The 24,064-nt window shown below is 40.7% G+C and overlaps 1 protein-coding gene across 1 annotated transcript in view; it reads right to left on the bottom strand.

Moving 5' to 3' along the window:
* Window positions 1–1,090: 1,090 nt before the first annotated feature.
* The window catches only part of LOC104383895 (E3 ubiquitin-protein ligase KCMF1), a 54,723-nt gene continuing 31,749 nt past the window's right edge, over window positions 1,091–24,064 (bottom strand). Inside the window, exons 3-7 of the mRNA XM_086628911.1 lie at window positions 14,610–14,749; window positions 7,420–7,521; window positions 5,425–5,599; window positions 2,567–2,849; window positions 1,091–1,718 (exon numbers count right to left, since the gene is read on the bottom strand). Of these exons, the coding sequence (XP_086485037.1) occupies window positions 1,457–1,718; window positions 2,567–2,849; window positions 5,425–5,599; window positions 7,420–7,521; window positions 14,610–14,749 (962 nt within the window). The 3' untranslated portion in view covers window positions 1,091–1,456. The remainder of the gene's footprint in view (window positions 1,719–2,566; window positions 2,850–5,424; window positions 5,600–7,419; window positions 7,522–14,609; window positions 14,750–24,064) is intronic.

Below are 24,064 nucleotides of genomic sequence, written 5' to 3'. Positions count from 1 at the left end.
ATACAGAGAAAGAGAGAGGAGGTGAGGTGAGAAAGATGTGGAAAGACACCATTATGATATAAGCCTAGTTTAAATTTTCATCAGAAGCTGTGTGCACTTTTGTTGTTATAATCTAACCTTACATTCAAAAAAAAAAAACACCAAAAGAAAAAAAAAAGGGGGGGGGGGGGAGGTAGGGAAAGAAAACCGAACACAAACATATTCCTTCTGTCCTTGTCTTGGGGCTATTATAAACCTCTACCCACAAGAACATCATACTCTCTTTTTTTTTTTTTCCCAGACCAGTAGAGTTAACAGTATAGGCATGTAGGTGGCACGATTCAACTAGAAGGCTTTTTCAACTTTTTTATACCAGCAAAAATAACAAAAGGAAACAATAAATAAAAGGTGCTAAAGTTAGCATTAAGAATTCAATTGTAATATACTGACAATCTGGGAATCCAAGTCCTCAAGCTCTCCTGATACTGACACGTCTCTGCAAACTATGAAGCAAATACATAAATAACTCAAAATATGATTGAGACTGTGAAAGCTAAGACAACATGATCCAGGTTAACTTTTTCTTTAAAACAGTGAATATATGAATTGTCTACACCTGAATAAAACATATTTAACAATTAAAGAATTTTAACAACCACAAAAAGGAAAAACTAATTTAAACAAAAGCCAACATAATTTGATTCTTAGAGCACACAAAAGCCCCCTGCAGTAAGTTCCAGCAGTGGCCTTACTGGTGTGTCTCCTACAGATGCATAAAAAGAAGTTCAACTCCACATTGAGGTGGTGGCTAACGGGGCAACATAATGGTCACGAACAGCAAAATGCCACACCCTGGTCACAACAACGTATCCCACTGCAGAGTTTCCATCCTGTGCAGGAACAGCACAAAAGATGTCATTCTGTTGCATATTATTCAAAAGCTACTTCGTGGCCACAAACTGCTAGTCAGCACTAACCTTTTTGTCACATAACCTTTGAATAATGGGAAAGCTTTGGGTTTTATAGTTTTACTCCTTGTATTTAAATTTTTAGATGACAAGGTCACTAAAAACTCATGCACGCTGCAAAAAACGTCATGCAGTAGTTAAGGTAAACCATCCAAGCATTTTTATTCATTAATATTCATAAATACACACAGCAGCTTCATTAGAGATTTTTTCATTTTTTTCGTCTTCAGTTTGAACGTGGAGTATTAGGAGAGCCTTTTGCATGTCAAGGTACAGGACACAGAGCTTTTTGCTCTGCACTGCAACCTACATTTACCTGCTAGAAGTAAAAATTAGTTAAGTGGAAATGATTATCATATATATCTTTTCTCTCTTTCTTTTGAATGTACACAATGTAACAAGAGTGACAGACCTGAAATTACAATCACCAAAACAAACCCAAGATAGTTGTTGTCCACTTTCATTGGCAAATACAGCACAGAGGACATTGTCTGCCAAGTGGGATGTCATCAAAGAGGAGGTGGAGGAGGCTCGTTTCCTTTATTACTCTCTTTTAAATTTAGGTTTTCTAAAGCAACATCTAGAGGCATAATATCTACACAGCCCATAGCACCAAAATCTGCAATCTCCCCCCGCTCATCCTCATCTGAGGAGGAACTTTCTTCCCGCATCAAAGTGGACAGTAGGAGCTCCTGAACAAACAGGCTGCAGTCTGCCCGTTCGCTTTCCATGGACTGGCGCTCTGCTTCCGACATCTTCAGATCGTTCAACCTGAACAGCAGCAAGGGAAGAGAAGACAGGCAGTTGGCAAAAGCCCACTTCACCGGTGACACTACTGGCAGGCACTGAGACGCTCTCGAAAACCACTCCTTCAGGATAGCCCTGCTTGCCCTTCAATAAGCACAGCTCTGGCAGCCTCCGACAACTCAGCACAACAGGCGTGCACTTAACAAACCACCCTTTCCCTGTTGCTGTAACAGCATTCCAAGTGGTGCCGAAAGCTCAAGGAAAATAAAAAACTATTTGTGAGGTTTCCTGCTACTCAGGACTCTTTTAGGGAGGGCTGCTGTGATTTCATAGACACTCATTACGTGCCTGGATCTGTTTCTAGGTCAACTTCTAAGTTCACATACGCCACAAAATGCATTAGTGCACGTGCAAAGCCCAGAGATTCCTGAAGCACAACACAACGTTCATTCCATCGCTTCTCCTCCGTTACAGTGCAAGCCCTGATCAGCAGGCAAATCACTTGCTCCAACTCTGAAAGTCACAATCTGTGACGCTTGCGGGTACTTTGATTAAGTTTCTCAAATAATAATGAGTTTCTGATTGAAATGAGTCACATGGCATTATTTTGCACTTAAGACATATATCAGATTGACTCAAATCCAGGTTTCTTGACACCGGAGCTGCTAAAATGCCCACACTCCTCCGCAATACCAAACAGACAAGAGTATGTGTGGGGAGATCGTGGAAGAGGAGATGTGGAAAACATTTTTATTTCAGGTCAATAGCCAACCTTCTAGAAGAACTGAACGACAGAGTGGGTGACTCCTCTTTAAAATACAGTACCACAAACGGTAGAACATAAATACAAGTAAATACACAGAACAACTTACCTTGTAAGAAGAAACTGGGAATTCTGGATAGTCTGCTGACTGTTTTCTGTGTTAGATGTGTTGGTTGTTGTTGTAGATTGTGTCATAGTGGTGTTGACGTTGATCGTATTGGTGCGCCTAGTTGCATTGCGTGCAGTCTCCAGTTGTTGTCTTGCTGCCTGTGCATGTTGTCTTTCCAACTGCAGTTGCATCTGCAGCTGCTGTAACTGAGAAGCAGAAGGGCCAGAGGAGTTGAGCTGTCCTCCTGCAGAACGCCTCACGCCTGACAGCTGAGATAAAAGCTCTGCCAGAGAAGAGAAAGTTTCTATGACGAAAGATTTTAAATGAGCATAACAGAATGAACACACCTTGAATTCCAGTGCATCAACTCCTTTTTTCAATCAATTAAATCAAATAACAAACAATGCTGAAGAGCCACCAAGCTCTTGGAAAAAGTCCTAGCATTCCATGTCCCAAAGAGTAAGGATTTATGCAGATTTATTCCAAATAAGAAGCCAAAGTTTAATGCCTTCAAAAGAAGAGTAGAGCCAATCTACAGGGAATGCCTGGCAAATGATGTCCTCTGCAGCAGTTCTGCGGAACTTCAAGTCAGAATAGCAATTGACCAAGAAACTACTTCATTTTGGCTTATTTTCCTCTCGACCAGTGTTCCCGCAAAACACAGGCTTCACCTTCCTAATATCCCAGAAGGAAGCTGGGTTGCAGCAAAGAGAGAAATATCATACTGTTGCTTCAAACATTTAATAAAAAATATTTAGTTAACATATTGAAGTATTGCCTCACATCAAAACTGAAGTGGTCAAGTGTTTTTCTGTATGAATTTTTATTTCTGCCAGAAGTACAGAAAAGGCCTAGTGATGAAAAAAATAACTGTCCTTAATCTTCCAATTCAGAGGGATGAAATGCTTACAGCAAGTTTCATCCACAAAGAATTTTTTGAAACAAATATTAGCAGCAAATTACTGCTAAGCGCATTACTGCAGAACCTCTTCCACACTCTGCGTAGAAGGTACTGCTTCTTCTATCACCTGCTTGCTGTAGGTGATGCAGGGGAAGAGGCAGCAGTGGACAATATTGCTCCTGCCCCTCACCTCCACATTACAAAGTTACTATATAGGTCATGACAATATCCCCTCCATTGCATTAACAAAATATAATTGTTCTAACAAGGCTTTCCTTGAGGGAATAAAGCAAAACACAGTTGTCTTCCATGTCAGGAACTCAGGATGGTCAAGTCATTTTTACCAGGACTGGGAGTAATACCAAGATTAAATAAGTTTGAATTCCATTATAATTTCTAGTAAACACCCCAGAGAGGAAAAAAAAAAAAAAAAAAAAAAGTAAAAAATGTAACATGCTGTAAACTTTATTTATTTTAAACAGAAAAATTCCGGTGCTCTTTCCTATTTATTACTCCCGTAAAAGGGAAGACATATCAAGCTTCCAGACAAGACATAGATGAATTTATTCTCACTGTAAGTTAAAGCATAAGTTGAAGCTTAGACTATAGCAAAACAATGTTTTGGAAGCAGACGTGAGCTCGAAACAGTCTCAGCGTAAGGAGGACACCCAGATCAGTGTGGAACTGAACTCTAAATGCAAGAACATAGCTTCCAGCAAAAAAGTGAAAGGTTCAGAAGAATGCCACTTCATCTCACATTTAATGCTGCTGAGTCTTCTCAAGAAGGCCTTGTGAGGTTGAAAACAAACTTCAGCAGCAACTCCATGTTCAACTGAGCTGAACTAGCTGCCCTTGTGAGAGAAAGACGATGTCTTGCACTGGAGGGTTCACAAACATCCTGCCTGCTTGAACAACCTCTAGCCCTTTTCAGATCCCTCTGTGACCTCACTTCAGTTATTTTCTTCTCTTGATGGGACACTTCTTCCCAGCCAATTTAATGAGTTAAATCAGGTCACCGCAGGCCAGCAGAGCACCAGGGCCAGCAGAAGGCAGGCAGGGGGACTATGACTAAGGAGGTAGCAGAACGACAGCTTCCCTTTCAGGGGCAATGCCTCATTCAGCTGGCTGGGTGGCTACCTCCCTCTGAAGAAGTCACAACATGAGAGCAGGAACGCTCCAGTTGAAGCATTATGCCTTCTTGGCATCTGATGCCAAGGTGGATTATGGCAGAAGTTCTGAGGTTTCCCTGACATGCTGGCATGGTCAAAGACCACCATATAAAAAAGTGTAGATTTTCCCTTAGGGAAAGTTGTGTTTGTTTTCAGAATTGTCTTCATTCTCTATTTTTAATTTCCTGTAAAAAAAGTTATTTTCACATCCAAGCTAAGCATATGCCAAACAAGTTATTTCTGGGAATCCTAAAGACACACCTTCATTATTTTCTGGTGTTGAAACTGAGACACCCTTCTTCCCCTCATCCCAGTTTTTCTAAACTTTACCAAAATACACTGCAAATATTTGCAACACAACATTGTATAAGAATTTAAAGGCACATCTGAAAAAAAGCCCTTAAAATCCATGATATTAGCAAGTCTGGCACTCAAACAGCAGCTTGAATGCAAACTGAACAGATTTCAAATGTCCGTTAATACTCAAATTCAGCTAATTTCATCTGTGCATAGATTAGGTTCGGGAGTAAGCCTTACACTGTCTAGAATTAGAAGCAGCAGCCACAGGCAGCAGTTTCAGCTTCAGCATCTCCATGCACAGGCCCTGTGACAACCCGGCTAAGCACCCTCCCCCCCTGCAAGCAGCCTCCAACCACACTTCCACTGTGGACCGTATCTGTACGTGCAACTTCGTAACCATGGAAAGCAGGGTGACTATCGTCGTCTTGAATTTTACTTTCTCTGTGTAAGAAGAACACCGGGGTACAATTCGTGGTTACAGCTCTTACCAGCTATAGGATCCATGGCTTCTCTATTGCTTGGAGAATACGAACTCTGAGAAGATGAAAGTCCACCAGGGGAACTGGTAGTAAAGTGCATGTTTGATCTACGTGCACGGGGGCCTCCCAAACCCCGGCCTGGGTGGAACATCCTACGTACATGCCGAACGCCACTGGATTCATCATAACCAAGAAGTTAAGAAAACAACTGTTTGGCATTAAGTATTAAATGACAAGGACATTTGATGGGTGAAATACTCAAGTGCACACTGTTCTTCACAAATTAATGATTCAACTTCTGAAGCAAAGCTAAGGTACACCGTAGCTATGGTGCAAGTCAGACTTACTGGTCTGAACTCAAGACAGACAGTGCTGAGTACACCAAACTCCCTGTATTTCTCCAGCTTCTTTAATCCTGATGTTTCTGAAACATCAGGATTAACGTCTTAGTTTTTCTAGGTTTGTAACAAGAAACACAAGCAGCCTTCTGGGACAAATTCAGAAAAAAAATAAAACCCCACAACAAACAAACAAAAAAATAAACCACACACACCTAATCAATACTTGGAAGATGAAGCCACTCCTCAGAACTCTAGCAGATCCAACAATAAAAACTCACTTCAAACTAACTTCACTCTAGAAAAAGTGGAAGCGAAGAACCTTCTCTCTCTTTTTTGTATCTGAAGGTTGTTACAGAGCACGAAGAGTTGTTCTGTACAGCTTTAACTTCATATGAAGATGCTCAGAACAGCAATATAACAGTATCAGAGAGCAGCGTTCTAACAGCTCCCTGACTTTGACAGTTATTTTTTCTTATGCTGCCAGACTCTGGATGAAAAGCGGCATCTTCTCTTCCTTCTCTTCTACTTTAGACCTTCCTGTTGCTAGACATGATGTAGAGCCCAACGTGCAACAATCACTTCAGGATACACTTCTAATCAGGTTTTGAAGACTTGACAATACTGATCTGCAGAGTGTACGAGCAGAAGATTCTACATGTATTGTCTTTAATGCTGAATCATAAAAAACATACTCCCAAAACATATCCAAGAAAGGTCCACGTTGGGATGACTGACATTGAAGCTTTATTCTGTATGAGAAAAGACTGATTTTTCTAGCTCAAACTCTCCCAAATTAAAAGTCATTAGGTGGTATTTCTGATACTGAAGGGGGAGAAAAAGCTGCAGAAGCATGAACTCTAATCAAAGATCTTGTTCATTTCAGTAGGAAATTAATTTCACTCTGTAACTAGGAATATTTAAATTTCCTGGCCTCTAGAGCAGTTAAGCCCATGTTGGAGGGCCACAGATTGACCTCTGGTACATTGCTATGCAGTTATTGGGGATGTAAATTTTGTTTGAAAAAAAGTATTAGGCAGGTGCTATGAAAATCTGACAACTGGTTGAAAGAGAAGAACTAAACTGATACAAGAAAAATTGCTCAGTGACTCACCACACCAGTCATCAAGCAACATCTCAGAGCCCGTCCAAAGGCCAGGAAAGATCCAACGGTCTGAAAGATGCTCTCCCCTCACTAATCTCATCCCACCTCCACTCGAAAGGGAGGGTAGCGTGACAACCGTAGCAAGTTTAAAATCATTCATCAAAACAAGCTAAGCTCGAATCATCCTCATCATCATCTTCACGTCACAAATACTTACAGCATTCTGCTGAACAGGGATACAAAAAGCAGCATCAAGACTAATGATCAGGCAGGATAAAACACACTGCAAGCAGAAAAACCTCTTGGTGTCAAAGTTTTTGAAATGTTTTTGCTGTTAGAGCAAAAAGCTCTGTCAAGTGTATCTACAGTCTGTTCACAATCTGGTATTTATACTTTTTTAAACTAGGAAATGAACCTTTTGATTTTTAACACACAGATCTTCAGCAACTTAAGTTTCAGGAAAATCAGAGGTATGATCCTTTGACTATAAAAATCAAAACAAGTCATCATGGCTACTAGATGAAACAGTCGAGCCTCTTTGCCTCAACTTGGAAAGGATATTAAATCTCTAGGAGCTCTGTGTTCCAGTGTAAGATGAGCTGCAAAGTCATCTGTGACATGGTTCGGATCCCCTCCAGGTAATGCTGCACATATTGGACAAATCTGGAATGACAAAAAATGAGAAAAAAACCTCAACTTTATAAGTTTTACACAAAACAGAACTCGTACTATTGTGTCAATCATTAGACATTAATTCTTATGCTTTAAAATCACATTCTAGGTATTCACAAACACCTGGATGGTAACATATTTTAAAAACCCAGAAAACATACTCAAGCACAGACATTAACTTAAGACAACTTTTACTTATTATTTTCAGAATGCTATGAAAACCAGAGCTAGAATTTTCAAATTCAACTAGCAATGTCTTGAGAATCAGTCTTTGTACGCCAGTTCTGCCACAGACAGTAGAGTTTGATCACACAGGATTACTATCTGCCTGCTTGACACATATCCCACCAGAGGAATCAGAATGAAAGCCCAGGTAAGTATTTACTGAAGTATCAAACTGAGACCACCTATCCAGGCAGTGAATAACTACAGATTTGGCAGAGAAGGGCTGATCTCTAGATCCCTACACAACAGTGTTTTGGGAGAAGGCACTGTTGTCTGTCTTTTATTTTTCTTAAACCAAAACACATTAAGTAGACAAGCAGCGCCATTACAAATTGCCATAACTATGACTTGCTTTTTGAATGACCCTACAAACAGCTTGAAAAGCACCTTACATTTTCCTTCACAGTAGTTTCGCACACTGATTTTAAAGTTTTACAGATAGTACACACACACACAAAAAAAATCCATTCCACAAAATTCTTGCCCCAAATGCTAAGTGCTCAAATTAACAGCACTTGGAAAATTAAACGCAACTGCTATCTATGAATTCATCTCTCTGTCCCTCACAGTCTAATAGTCTTGTCTTTATGGAGCAACTCTGGTTGCAACAAAAAACCACCAAAAAAAAAAAAAAAAAACCAAAAACTCCCGGTGTTCTTCATGCATATACTCAAGTTGTTAACGGTAGATCTCAGAAGACCTTGAGCATTTAGAACACCTGTGTAACAGCACACACGCCTGTCTTACTCTTACGGAGGTGAGAACGAGGCCTTGAAATAAGTTAACTGTAAAATTTCAGCTGCTTTTGACAGCAGCTACTACATTCTTAATGCCACTTTAATTTTAGTAGTCAGCTCTCAGCAGAAGATCAGGCATTTTAAAAGCTTTTTGCTACAACCCCTTCCCCTTTATTTTCAGTGTTCAGCATTTCTCTTTGGAGAACAACCTCTTCCCAGATTTTTCACCACCTTCGTACGGAAGCCATACAAGTAGACACACTACAGAGCAAATAAATCTTATTACAGCATAGTATGATAAACACTCGACTACGCCAACATAACATACAGCTACCCTGCAGGGGCACAGGAATGGATGCATATTGGGTAGATGGTTCTAAGGTCCGTAAACTTAATTCATAAGCTGCTTTATCTTAAAGAATGTGTTTTGTACCAACAGGAAATAATGCCTTCGAAGCAAACTTTTTTTATTTGAGCTACTCTGAGAAAGCGGAACTCCAATGCAAGAACAACACCACGCTTTTGAAAGTAGCAAAGTAAAAGAAAGTTATTTTGCTAACAGGACAAAGGCATTATGAACCGCACATATTTGCCTGAAAAGAAGAGACACAGTCCTCAGAAAAACATCAGCTATGAAAAAGTTAAAAGGAACAATGGGAAGGAGGGAATCTAAGTATCCTAACCCTAATTCTAAACGTGAACTAAACTTCTAAGAAACCTTTGACTGGGAGAAGTTATTGAAGCATTGTCACAATCAAAAATTTAGTTAAGCACAAGCTCTGGCAAAATCACAACAAAGACTGCAACATCACTGATTAAGCGTGACACAGCTAAAAATTATTATTAATAGATCATGCATGAACAAACGGTGCAGATGAAAGGAGAACATTGTTAGAAGTTTCTGCTGAAGATATAATCATTTGTATTAAGAAATTATCATGTTACTCTGAATGACGTCTGGAAGATGACTGCAAAGTCAGAAGTCAACCACGCTCACAGAATACCTGTGTTTCCAGAAGTGTGCTTGTATTATCACTACCTCCCTATTTACACTTTAAGTAACAGCATTTCTGTAACCTCAACAAAAGCCACTGTAATCTTCAAGAATGAAACAGGAACCACTCAGACTGTCTCAGATTGTCTATTCCATTACTGCAAGAAAAGCATTCCTCAAATTTATCAGCAACGTGTCAACACCCTAGTCTTACAGTTCACATGCAAGGAGCCTAGCTACTGCCTTGCTAAACATGAGAAAGTTGCTGCAGTGCAATAATAGTAGAGAATTTGTGTGTCTGTTCTGAAATAAGATTCAAAGACGGTATTTAATGACATTTCCTTAAATTTTTGTATTTTCAATGCTAGCAGACTTCTAGTTGAATGCTGCGTTTTATTTGGAACAGCTGACTGATGTGAAACTCAACGCCAACGATAACAATCACCATACCGACAGCCAGATTCTTTTGCACTTGCCTTATAATGCTTACCATTGGCCTCAGACACTTACTAGTGAAGAAATACTGGTAATTACTGAGGTTTTAGTACTCACCAAAATCATACGATTTCTTCTTTTTAGGGTGTAAGCATAGAGACTTAATCAATCACAAAACCTCTGACTACTCCCAAGACACCAGTATAATTTTCAATTAAAGCATTCAGAATTAAAACAATCACCTTGGAGGAAGTATCACCAAACTCTCCTCCAGGAGATCCTCTCCAGAACCTCAACATGCTGGGGTGCCTCTCCAAAGTGCCTGTATACTAATGCACACAGCATGTGGAATAACCGTGACAAGTTAGAGATCTGCATGAAGTTGCAGGGTTACGATCTTCTTGGGATCACGGAGACATGGTGGGATGGTTCCCATGACCGGAGTGTTGAAACAGAGGGATGCAGGTTCTTTAGAAAGGAGCGGAAGAAACTTCTTTAGAAGAGGAAGGGGGTCTTACTTTTTATGTGAGAGAGCAGCTGGAGTGTCTAGCTCCGCCTGGGGATGGAAGAAGAGCTGATGGAGATCTTGTGGGTTGGGATTAAAGAAAGGACAAGCAGAAGTGACATTACAGTGGGTGTCTACTACAGGCCACCTGATCAGGAAGAACAAGTGGATCCGGCCCTCTACAGACATACAGGAGCTGCCTCACACTTGCAGGCCCTGATCCTCATGGGGCACTCCAACCACCCTGATGTTCCCTAGAGGGACAACACAGTATGACAGCAATCCAGCAGGTTCCTGGAGTGCACTAATGATAACATCCTCCTCCAGGCGACAGAGGAGCCAATGAAGAGAGGTGCTCTGCTGGAGTTCATACTCACCAGCACGGAGGGGATCATTTGGGATGTCAAAGGCAGCCTTGGCTGCAATGACCTTGAGATGGTGGAGTTCAGGATCCTGAAGGCAGGGAAGGCGATGAAAAACAAGCTCACAACTCTGGCCTTCAGAAGAGCAAACTTTGGCCTCTTGAAATATCTGCTTGGGGAAGACCCATGGGATAAGGCCCTGGTAGGTAGAAGGGTCCCAAGAAAGCTTACTTATATTCAAGGGTCATCCCCTCCAAGCTCCATCCCAGTGACTATGAAGTCAGGCAAAAATACCAGGAGGCCTATGTGGATGAGCAGGACACTCCTGGCCAAACTCAAACACAAAAAGGAAGCTTACAAAGGTCACCCTCTTAGGGTAACCTTAGAGGAATATAGAAACATTATCTGAGCATCCGAGGTCAAAGTAAGGAAAGTTAAAGCCTAAATGGAATTGCATCTGGTGAGTAGTGTCAAAGGCAACAAGAAGGGCTTCTAGAAGTACATAGGCAACAAAAAGACAGCAAGGGAAAATGTAGACCCACTGCCGAAAAGATGGGGGACCTGGTTACACAGGACACAGAAGAGGCTGAGGTACTGAATGCCTCTGTTGCCTCAGCCTTGACTAGCAAGACCAGCCTTCAGGAATTCCAGGCCCCAGAGACCAGAGGGAAAGTCTGGAGCAAGGAAGACATTCCCCTGGTAGAAGAGAATTAGGTTAGAGAATTCTTAAGTGAACTGGACATACTGAAATCCATGGGCTGTGATGGGATGCACCCACAAGTGCTGAGGGAGCTGGCAGATGCCATTGTGAAGCTGCTCTCAATAATCTCGATAATTGCTCAAAAACCATGGTGACTGGGAGAGGTGCTGGAGGGCTGTAGTTATACAAATGTCACTCCTATCTTAAAGAAAGGTAAGAAGGAGAGTCTGGGGAACTACAGGCTGGTAAGCTCACCTCAATCCCTGGGAAGGTGATGGAGCAGCTAATGCTGGACACCACTTCCAGACACATTAAAGACAAGAAAACCATAAAGAGTAGCCAGCATGGCTTCATGGAGGGGAAATAATGCTTGATGAGCTTGATAAACTTCTATGATGAAGCAAATGACCTGGTAGATGACTAGAGAGTAGTGGATATTGTCCACCTGGACTTTAGTAAGGCCTTTGACACTACCTCCCATAGGATCCTCATAGACAAGCTGCTGATGCCCAGGCTGCATAAGCAGACTAAGGTGGAGTGAAAACTGGCTTAATGGCTTGTCTCAGAGGGTGGTGACCAGTGGGAATTTTGGTGACTACACAAAAATGGGAAGAGCAGCTGATAAGCCAGAGAGCTGTGCTGCCATTCAGAGAGACCTCAATAAGCTGGAGAAATGCGTCTACAGGAACATCATGAAGTTCAGCAGGGAGCAGTGAAAAGTCCTCCACCTGGGGAGGAACAAGCCCAGGCACCAGGACACACTGAAGGCCACCCAGGTGGTGAGCAGCTCTGCAGAAAAGGACCTGGGGGTCCTGGTGGACCATGAGCAGCAAAAAAGCTAATAGTGCCCTGGTCTGCATTAGGAAGAACACTGCCAGTAGATCAAGGGTGGTGATCCTTTGCCTTTATCCAGCACTGGTGAGGCCAGTGCACAGTTCTGGGCATACAAGAGACATGCAAGTACTAGAGTCCTGCAAAGGGCTACAAAGATGATTATGGACTGGAACATCTCCTCCATAAGGAAAGGCTGAGAAAGCTGGGACTGTTCAGCCAGAGAAGAGCAGGCTCAGGGTGGAATCTTATGTGTCTATTTATACACCTGAAGGGAGGGTGAAAGCAGGACAAAGCCAGGTTCTTTTCAGTGGTGCGCAGTGACAGGACCAGAGGCAGTGAGAACAAATTCAAAACACAGGAGGTTCATCATGAACATTAGGAAACATTTTTTCACTGGAGGGCAAGAGAACACAGGCATAGGTTGCCCAGAGAGGCTGTGGAGTATCTGTCCTCAGCAATATTAAAAAGCTGTCTGGACATGATCCTGGGCAACCAGTTATAGGTGGCCCTGGTTGAGGAGGAGGTCAGACAAGAGCATCTCCAGAGGTCTCTTCCAACCTCCTGCCCAGAAGTACCTAACATTGCTGTACATAGCAATGTCAAATACCTGAGAAAAATAAGCAGAAAGTAAACTTATCTGCACCACCCTCAACATAAAAATGGCAAAATTTAATTGACAAAAAATTCTATTACTTATTCTTTGAAAATTCTTTGTAGTATCTACAGAAAGACTATGGTACTCAAGTAGTTTTATATGCAGGTACAGTAAACATTTATCACAAAGGCTAGATTCGAAACTTAGCAAAAACATATATAATCGTATTCAAGAAGTAAAATATTGTCCTTTATCATTGTTTGGAATAAAGATACAACAATGTTGCAGTTTGACTTATAAAAAGGAAAGACTCTCTTTTCTGTTTGTTTGGAGTTTTTGGTGGGTTTTTTGGTTTGGGTTTTTTTTGGTGGTTTTTTTTTGGTTTGGTTTGGTTTTTTTTTTTTTACACACTTTCAGGAATCAGTGGAGTAGCAGGTGTCTAGAATCACAAATTTAGGCTTTACGTACTGAGTTCTAGAAGTCAAGCTGCAAACAAGGATGTGTCAAATTTTAAAACCTGGAATCATAACATTGGGTGTCAGGAACGTATCACTGACATCAAGTGGTGCAAGTCAGAACTGCAATATGAAGCCACTAAAACTCATCCAAACTTGTAACTTTCAATGACTGACACCATGTCTGAAAGTTGCAAACTTAAAAGAAAAACCTCAAGGACATGATAAAAATTGCACTATGTCACTAAGTTGAACTATGATCCTACAGCGCAACTGATTGTGAAGTAAACTGTTTCACTTCCTAAGTTTTTAAGAAAGATCAGGACAACTTTCAGCCTCAAAAAGGTGAATGAATCACCTCCCCTATCACTCCTTCGTGCCAACCTCCTTAACAGGCTTGGAGAGGAAAGCTTCATTTTATTCCACAAAACTCCTTGGAAGTTAAGAAAACTAGAAGATTAGAATAGAGAACCTATTTATAAGTAATTTCTTCACAACGTATTAGTGACAAGTAATCCACTTCAAGCATTCACATTTTTCTAGGAATCTATGGTACAACAGTTAACCAGACAAGAGCACCCTGGGTGTTGTTCTGCTAATCTAGTTTATTCTGCTCCCAAGGACAACCGGGGTAGCAGAAGCCAACTCCTCAGACTAAAGTATTTCTGCTGATGCTTGCTTAAGAAGTGAGTTTTTAACCATGTCAAGTGTCCTAGCGGTTAGGGATGAAGGGGGAAAAAACCCCTGCTTTAATAGCAGTATTTCAAAAGAATGACAAATTCCACTGCACTAATATATCAGGTCCATTGCAAAAGCTATTTGAAAAACACACCAAAATGACTGCATATCTTCCTCTCTCTCTCACACAGTTACAAGATCGGCATAGCTATGAGCTTCCAGGACAATGACATACTGGTTGTGAAAAGGGAGACATGGACACACAGAATAACCATAAGAACATCCCAAACTTTGTCTTACAGGGTAATAAACTCCTAAACATGGCAGTTTGTACATTGGGACAACAGAACCGCAACCATAATAGAAAGCAAGCTCATTATACTACAATACCCATGAAACATTTTGATGTCACTGTCAAATGTAGGTATGTCTTCTTACAAAGCACTTCAATGAACTCAGACTTCAAGAAAGAAAAAGAACATGAGACTATCAATTTTCCAGAAGACTCTTTTTAATATATTTTCCACCACAATTGAAAACCAATTCTGAAGCTTCTTACCACTTCTGTTGATGTTTCTGCATGCTCAGAAGTAACATGTTCTTGAAGAGATGCTTCCGTGTAACCCATTTTCCCACAATAAGGACAAGTGAAAGACTGTGGCTGCTCTACAGAGAAAGCTTCTCCACCATAGTACAAATCTGGAACAGAAAGTATGTAAACGGAGGTCACTTCAAAGCAGTATCATCATTTATTTTGCTCACATAAACCTCTGTTTATAAGCGTACTTCAATGTAATCACTGCAAAATTAATCCAGTATTTAACTGTTAAAGGCCATAGTCTGATATTCAAGAAGTATTCAATTACTGGTGACAAAAAACAGACAAACTACATTTCATTTTCATTAGCAAACATAACATACATCCTTAATATTCAGTAGGAGCAAACACTCCTACCTTTGCTTTTCCGTCATCCTTCTTATCACATGCACAGGGTCACCTATGGTATTTTTCGATTACAAGATGCGTTTTCAAAAGTTGAACTCTCAAGAATATCTCAAAAATTTAGATTAAAACTTAGAAGCCCTCAGTGATACCATATGTCAATATTTATGCCATAGCTGAACCACTGCTTCACAGTAAGTAGTTTTAGAAGTGTCTGAAATATACAATACAAAAGATTGACAGTGAAAAAGGAATCTGATTATCTGTTACGCAATGGTTGAATTTAAGTGCTTTTGCACTACTGATGAAATTTTTAAGTAGAAGTTCCCCAAACTTAACATGAAAATTTATCAAACCATGCAAGAAAAGAACACTTTTCTCTTGTTATCAGCAGATATTATGTATTCTACGGGACACATGAAGAAAATTCACATCCACATCAAGATTAAATGTGTGATTTTCTCCAGCAAGTAATTTAAAATCTTTTCAATGATATTTTTTCTAGGACTTACTGATAAGTAACTGAAAAATGTTCTCATAGAATTATGAATATTCTGCTTAAAAATTGGAAAAGTCTGAACAGATACTGGAACTCACATTCTGCTCTACAAGGCAGCATCCACCTAATGCATTAGGAATATGTCCTTCTGACAGCTTAAGTCGCAGCTTCCTAAGGTTTTTGACATCTGCTACTCATCTCTCTTTAGGATATGACCAGGAAGACAAAGTAACATTTTTGTTTCTGCGGCCTTACAAAAGACGATGCTTAAGCTAAAAATGCGCATGCCTATAATTCACTGTATTAACAGACAGGATTTTACCTATAACTAGGTTTTGAAAGCTAACACTCCAAAACAAATACAGGAAATGAACTTGTTAGTAACATGCTAATATGCAGAGTTAAAGATACAGAAACAGACTAAATACACTGCAGAATAAGTTTATGTTTAGTAAGCCCCTGTTTCCCTTATTTGGAAACTGCTTCCAGAGAATTTAAATGCTGGAGGATGAGAGAAAGATATCCCTTTAATCACCTTTAACAGGCATGGTAAGAAACATCCGAGTAGACAGACAGCCTCGACAAAGAGGAAACACTACCTAACACACTGAACATTTTAACTGGCTCACCAAATTAACTATCGCACTAAGCTTAAGTACCATCGTGAATCTAGGTTCATTTATTCACATACACATGAGGAAAACATTATGTCCAACTATCCAAAGTAAAAATGTTCCCATCCAATTAAGTCTTAGCTCCCAAAGCAGTATTTGAGGCCCCAGTAGATGTTTTATACAATAAGGCACAGAAGTAGCTTTTCATTAAAGAATGGAATTGCATATCAGATATGATCGAAATGGAGAACTATACCGACTGAAAGTCGGCATGAAGGCAAGTTGGCAGACATGCCCAAAAGACTAGCACCCAACCCCCCAACCTGAAAGTCATTTGTATAATAGTACTGACACAAACAGATGCCTGGAACCATTATTAGAGGGAAATCCCAAAGGTCCTTGCCCAACACGCATGAGGACTCCGTTCTGAATGCATCTGAGATGCACAATACATGAACAGTGGGCACTTCCTTTACAGGCTGTCAGGCATTCCGCTGGCATCCTAACAAGACAACACATGGACTGTCTTAATTCAAAACACCTGTCCTTACTTGATCCCCTATAAATCCATGGGAAAAAACAGTGAAGCTATGAAGAGGAAGGTCTACCTTCCCACATTTGCAGGAGAGGTCGCTGGCCAACGCTTAAATATACCATACTCAACTGAAGACAACACCACTCTTAGATGGAAGAAAGCCTCTTACAAACTCTTACATCTACTTGTTTGTTTTATAAGCTAAGCATCAATCCGCTTTAGAGTGTGTTCTGAACACTCAAAACAGGAACAGCAGCAAATTCCCCGTCAAAGCTTTTGAAACTATCTGTAGTTCTTAACCATTACTCACGGGAAGCTTCTGCTTATTCTGTGAGTAGATTGGTACTACAATTACTCTGGCAGGTGACCAGAAAAACACAGTCTGAGGCAGGATCGTACCATTAGCATTCAGAACTCTTGACAGTCCCTACATACAGGTGTGAAGCAACACCATCCTACAGGATGAACCAAATAGATTTACTTACATGTACAACTATCCTTCAACTTGAATAGCTTGTCTAAAGTTACAGCATACATATTTTCAGGTGGTGATCAGTCTTGTTTCCAAGTCTTCCATTCTCCTTATTATTTATATGATATGCAATGAAGACTTACATGAAAATCAACCTGCTCCAAGTCTGAGGTGTTACGGACGCTGTTCAGATACAACATAGAGCTCCTAACAAGTACATATTTCACTAAATACTCCTCTGAAAGTTTCTCCAAGAATCACACTCAGAATTCCATTCTGATGTCGCCAAAAACCTGACTGGGAGTAAAAAAATTACCAACGTGCTCCAGTATAAACTAACGCAAAAAAATTTACACATGTCATGGTTTCAAATGAGGAAAGGATGAGCAAGATCTACAGGGGACAAAGCTCTAAGCAGCCACTACAACAGTCTCTGAATGATCAGCCATACAGACTCTGGAACAGATAATCTTTCAGAAGAATGAATCTGTAAGGCAAAGGATTCAAAATTATGGTTGTCTAGAACAGATAAATGCAAAATGCTTCAAAGAAGATGGATGAGAGAATCCTCCTTGCAACCATATGAAGAAAAATTCTAATTAAAGCAGCTCGTTACACATATTTTCACAGTATATAGCAAAAAGCAAAGCTTTAAAAGCAGTTTTACTTCTACAGTGTCATTGCATAGAGGAAATGTAAAACTTCAGTTCCCACTTTTTCAGTGTCTTAACAGCTGAAATTAAAGATTCTGGGAACAAAACAAGTAAGATGGACAAACTTTTGAACTTCAGAACATTTCCAAATTTAGCTGCATTTAATCTGTCCAAAATATCACATGCAAACACTACATTGTTTTCTGAAACCAAATAATTCAACAAGAACATCTGCAAAATAAATCTGCATACCTGTGGGAATAGCGAAAACGCCAGTTACGAACGCATCTAAAACTAAAGACAGTTTGTTTAGTTGATCCTCTGATTTCTTCCAAGCTTTGGTATGATCCTCATGATAATGATTAAATAGCTATTTACTGATTGGAAAACTGAAATTCTCCATCACTGCAAACATACGCAAAAGTATGCAAAAACACCAAGACAAATTTTTCTTTGAAGACTCTTTTTAGCTGAGCAGACTCATTTCTAGGAATTTTCCAAGTCCTGGCATGTTATATATTGATTTGGATAAAACAAGATGATGACGATTCAAAGGGGCAAGCCAAGGAAAAAAGAGGCAAAATCACCTTATTCTTTAGAAGATTTGCACATAAAAGTAATTTTTGCATCTATTAGCTAAAAAGAAAAAAAAAAACAAAACACTCGAAGTTATCAAGTGGTCCGAAAAACCTCTAACTATAAACGTCACTACTTTGTGAATGCAAGTATCTTCAAGTAAGGCAGAAGTAGCAACTCCAACTTCTCAAGAGCTGAGCAAAGAGTGCAGGGCCACAATTAACCTGGAAAGAGCAGTAGGCAGATTAGCACACAGGTAAAAATATCTTTTCCTTTGATATGTTGTTAACTCAGTCCAATGTCAAGAATTCCAGCAGTAGACACCGTTCTATCACAGAGGGGGAGAGGTTTGACAAGTACTGTAAAATCTTGTATTTCTGGTCCTTGTCTTTTAGTCATTTATTAATTAAAAAAATATTTAAAATCTTGAGTTCTTTCCAGTCTCTTGATTACACTCCTGCATGTTCTCGCACTCACATCTCTTTCTGCATCTTTCTCCTAATACACAGCAAACATACATGCACTTGCCAAATAAACATGCCTTCATCCAGGGGGAAAAAAAAAATAAAATGCACCTGTCAGAAGTGAAATTAGTTACTGGCAAATTCCAGCATTTTTCATTTGGAAGTTTATACCTCCTTTATTTTTTCCTCCTCAACTTTAATACCTCTCCACCTCTTACAATCAAAATTTGCCCTTTTCTAATCTGAAATACAGGTCACCAGATAAGTTTCTTTTAAATTCTAACATAACTTAAAAAAAAGGCTGGTAATTAATTGATATCATGAATCTTTGTGTCTAATTTTAGCATTGAAGTTACTGAATGGATATTTCTCCACCTGCTTCATTTTTACAAGTACATAAAAAATCCTAAAAATTATGAACACAGACACTTTATTGACTATCAAAGGCTCATTTGCTAAGGAAAACCCTAACAAGTAGTGGCAGTATGGGGAAAAAATGAAAAGGTCACACCTCCACAGCTGCAGAAGAGAGGCAACCCACAATTGTATTACTGTTTTCCTTTACAGTTGTATTACTGTTACGATGCAACTGGCCCATGACCAAAGAATTATCCTTTCCGGCCACAAAGAAATATTTCAGATAATTTTGGTTGTTCCCAAGTACCCTCCTACACAAAAGCAGTAGTCCATAACTCTTCAAACTCCTCTGGACGTCTAAAGCCCTCTTTTCAAAGTAGCTAGGAAGACATGGTTGCTTAATAAGAGAGAAAACTGGACTAAATCACATCCCTCTAGGAGAAGATCATTATCCATGCTGGTTATCAAGTAGAAGAATAATACAAAGGACTAAAAGGATCCGAATACTGTTTAAAGAGGACTCAACAACAGCTTACAACATTGTATCTTGAGCTCAATAGTGTTTAGACATTATAGCTTTTATTGAACAAAAAAAAAAAAGGAAAAAATTAATGTGAAAACTCAACAAAAAAATGAGCAGTTTTGCTTTATTATCTATCTATAGCTACAGACTGCTTGTATTTAACATTTAAATCTAACTAATGCATTCTTAAACTTGGCAGGAGGTTAGTAATGAGACAGAAGTACAGTAGGATTCCTTTGATAAAAATCAATCTTTCAAAGAGATGATTCAGGACTACATTTTATGACAGCTTGTCCCTGCTTTCTGTAAAGACATTTCTTTACATGGGTACACAGCAGTCAGGAATTTTAGTTTCACTTTTCTTCATGTAAGTAATGTAATTTCAACTTGATATATATATATATAGATAAAAACGTTGGTATTATACAAGTTGTAGTGTACTTGAATTTTTTTTCAGTGTTTGAAGAAACTGAAAGGTGGCAACACACAGCCTTTTGCAAATTATATATATTCCTGTATCACTGACCAAGCAGCCATACTATTCAAAACAGTATTACCCTTAAAACTGTTGTTCTGTTTTGCTGCAGATTTTCTGAACGAAAAAAAAACAAACACTCTAAAACCTGCTAGATACTCTGCTATAAACTTACAAGAAATAATGCTTACCTGCCTTCTGGTTATAAACATTTGCATAAAGGAATGGGCCGACAGGGATCTTAACGAAATTCAGCCCAGCCCTGCACCAGCCAAGCAGGCAGGCAGACCTGGGCAGTGATGCTGGCAGGGCCAGGGAGCAGCTCTGAGAGGATGGTGCTGGGTGCAGGGGGCTACAGCAAGCTGAGCAGGGGCCAGCCATGTGCCTAGAGCACTGTGAGTAGGGGTGATACCCTCGGCTCAGCATCATCAGCCTCATCCAGGCAATGCTCTCAGTTGGGGCCTCATAGTACACAGAAGACATCAAACTGCATTGAGTTCAGCAGAAGGCTGTTAAGATGGCAGGGCTGGAGCACTCCACCTGCAAGGAGAGGCTGCAAGGTCAGCACTGGTTCAGCCTAGAGGAGACAGCTTCGGGTCACCTAACAGCTGCCCCCATACCTTCAGAGATCCAGGAGACATAGCCAGGCTTTTTACAGTGCTGCAGTACTGGACAACAAGATGATAAAAGGAAAAATGTTTTCCCCCATGTAAACAGGCAGCAGAATAGGATAACCAAACAACCCATGTGCCATCTCCATTCCTGGAGGTTTTCAAGGCTCAAGTGGGCAAAGCCCTGACTAACCTGGTCTGACCTCACAGCTTGGAGCAGAAGGTTGGACCAGAGACCTCCAGAGATCCCTTCCAACCAGAATTATCTTACGATTGACCCTATGAAACAAAAGATACATAGCGATATAGCTGTAATAGTCATCTAGACTCTAATACTCTGTTAATCACCAATGTTGTCCTGCTTTACAGACTGGAGGGATCTACTCTCAATGGGTGGATCTCTACTCACCTCACTTGGAACTCTTCCCTTTGACTACAAAGGCAGTGCAAGAGCCATGTTTGCTGGCGTAAAATGCCAGCTCAGTTGAATCTGGAAACAGTCGCTCACTCTTTCCAGCCAGAGCACCACTATTTCAATCTTTTAGCAAGCTTCCAGTGCAGCTATGTCTAGCAGGAAGAAACAGCACATCCTCCATTCTTCTTCACGGAGTTTCATCAGCTGCCAGTCTCGGTATTCAACCTCACAGCCAGATAGCACTGGGCTAACTGCTTGAGTGTGAGACACACACTGCCAGGGCTGACAATGACTACATGGCAGGTATTCAGTTATTCATCCATCAGCAACTGGGTGTTTTGCTTCCCCAGCAGCTGTCAGGGCCCTGAGGTGACCAACAGGCCATCACTACCTAGACCAGCCCCAAAGCACACCTCCACACACACCCTCTGTCCGTGGGCTACACCTAAAGTCTGATCATCTGAGCTATCCATCTGAACTGTGCTGCTGCCCTGCACTCAGCCCTCACCCTGCCTTAGGTGGGTTTCCTGCATGGACCCCACAGCTGACTCATTACACTTGCTTTGTCTGGGGCTGTCATTGGGACCTGCTCCTGTTACCCACCCTGCCCTGCACACACTGTCAGTGAGGACACTGTCCCTGCCTGTACTGTGGTCACCCTCAGCTCCTGGCTTGTTACTCCTTGTGGAATAGCCCTGGTCTGTGCACCCCCCCGCAAGAATAAGAACCACAGGCTTAAGCCACAAATGAGCACAGATGCTAACAAAGAGAGAAGATTTGCAGCCTGTCTGCCAGTACTGAGCAGCACCAAAACCGCAGCTGCTGCTCAAAGGCATGGTCAACTAGCTGGGGACTAGCTCTGCTGAAAGGGACAAGGGGATCGGGATCCCACTGCACAGCAAGCCACGCATGAGCCAGTAGCATGCCCCTGCATCACTGGAGGCAAACAATGAGCTGGGCTAAATCAGTAAGAGCAGCCGTCAAATCAAGGGATGTGATTATCCCATCTTACTTGGCCTTTGTTAGGCAACACCAGTGACACAGGATCTAGGGGTTTTTTGGGTGTGTTGTGTGTAAGCACACACATCTTTGTGTCCACCAAGACAGTCAGAGGGCTGGAGAACTTGACATAAAAATGGCTGAAGGAATGGGGTTCATCCACCCTAAAGAAGGGTATAGGTGGATCTTATTTCCAACTTCTTATACTGAAAAAGTAGTTGCCGAGGAAATAGAGGTATGCTCTTCAAAAGGAAGCACGGTTGACAAGCTGCAGGCACACAAGCTCTTTCAGGGGATATTCCACTCGGATAAAGGAAAACAAACAAAAAACCAACACTCACTATCAGAAATAAATGCTGGAATAGGTTGCCCGGAAGTGGTGAAACCTTCTGTAAGGGAAATATTCAAGACTTGGCTTGATAGGATAGCCCAACTTATGTCTCTGCTTCCAACAGAAGGTTGGATTAGATGATCTCCAGAGTCTCCTTCCAAACAAACCAGACTATTCTATGATGCTCTGACGTAGCGAGAGACAAATTTACCAGACAGATGTTGTTCTAGCGGTTGAAAATTACAAAAGCCTCAAGATGAATTCTGGTGAATCCAGCCAGATCTCACACTACACATTAAGGTAACCATTATTTAAGCAGCTCCCTTTGCCTAAGAACGAGGCACAAAAGGTGGCAGGATCTTCTGTCACCTAAGCACCTGAGCTGACAAGTGAAAGCTGCACTTGTTCTGTACTTTTATCAAAGTAACACAGTATGATTTTAGCAGAGAATTCTACTAACAATTTGTATTACTTTCTTTGCCAGTAAAACCCTTTTAAAATGGTAGGGGTAATGTGCATGCCACATGCTTAAAATCATAAAGCACCCTAACAGCTTTGGATTCTTTTTCAGGAGAAAGAAAATTGGGAAATCTGTTCTGAACTTCTCCATTGTCCTGACAAATTGTCCTACAAAAACCACAAAAGTACACTGACTGCCTGGTAAGCACACTACTGTTCTTTACACAGGCCTACTGCAATTCTGCTCTTTGACTACTCAGAAATAAACTAATTGGATTTGTGCTTTAAAGGCCACTTTTCATTACATATGCGACTTCATATTTTATTTTAAGTTCTGTCCCTGTTACAGCAGCATATCACTATTGGGGGTGGGGGAGGTGGGAGGGGGTGTGTGCGCGTGTGTGAGTTAACATTCTTCCCAATGTTTCTTGTGGGGACTGAAGAACAACAGCACTGCCATTGTTCTGGACCCCATCTTGCTTTTGAATTAATAGTAGGTCATACACTGACTTCTGAAAGACAAATATGTCAACCAGATGGTACAAGAGCGAACACATGTGTAGCCAGAAACCACTAGGGCTTTTTAATCGTTTTCAGTGTTCTCATACAGGCTCCTAGACTAATCTGAGTCTCAGGAGGGAAAAAAAAGAAAAAAAAAAATCAGTATGACAACAAAATCTCCTTCAGAGCACCTGAGGAAGTCCATCTTCTTTCATTCTGCAACATTTTACTACAATACCTAGGAACCCTAAAAACTGATCAGAGCTTTCATGAAGGTAAACAATCGTTAACTTTTTCTACGCTGAAATAATCTGAGACACACAGGATCATCATCCATGCGATTAGCTGTCCACCACAAACCTGAGCTTGGTCACAGCTCTAAGCAGAGTACTTAGGTGAAGTCCACTGTTACCTATATATATAGACAGTGCTGGCCAGAATGGTGATGGTAACTAGAGGTACAGGGTCCTCTAATCCTTTCATCACCTGCAGATGGACCTTGAGCACATGACTCCACATGCATGCTTTTACAATCAGAAAAATGCCACTTACTTCCTCTGAAGTGCTTGCATTGGTTTTGCAACGGA

The sequence above is a fragment of the Tauraco erythrolophus genome, chromosome Z, assembly GCF_009769465.1.
Source record: "Tauraco erythrolophus isolate bTauEry1 chromosome Z, bTauEry1.pri, whole genome shotgun sequence".
Taxonomy (NCBI): Eukaryota; Metazoa; Chordata; class Aves; order Musophagiformes; family Musophagidae; genus Tauraco; species Tauraco erythrolophus.
The sequence above is the reverse complement of the archived record's forward strand: the minus strand, read 5'-3'. Positions and strand labels throughout refer to the sequence as shown.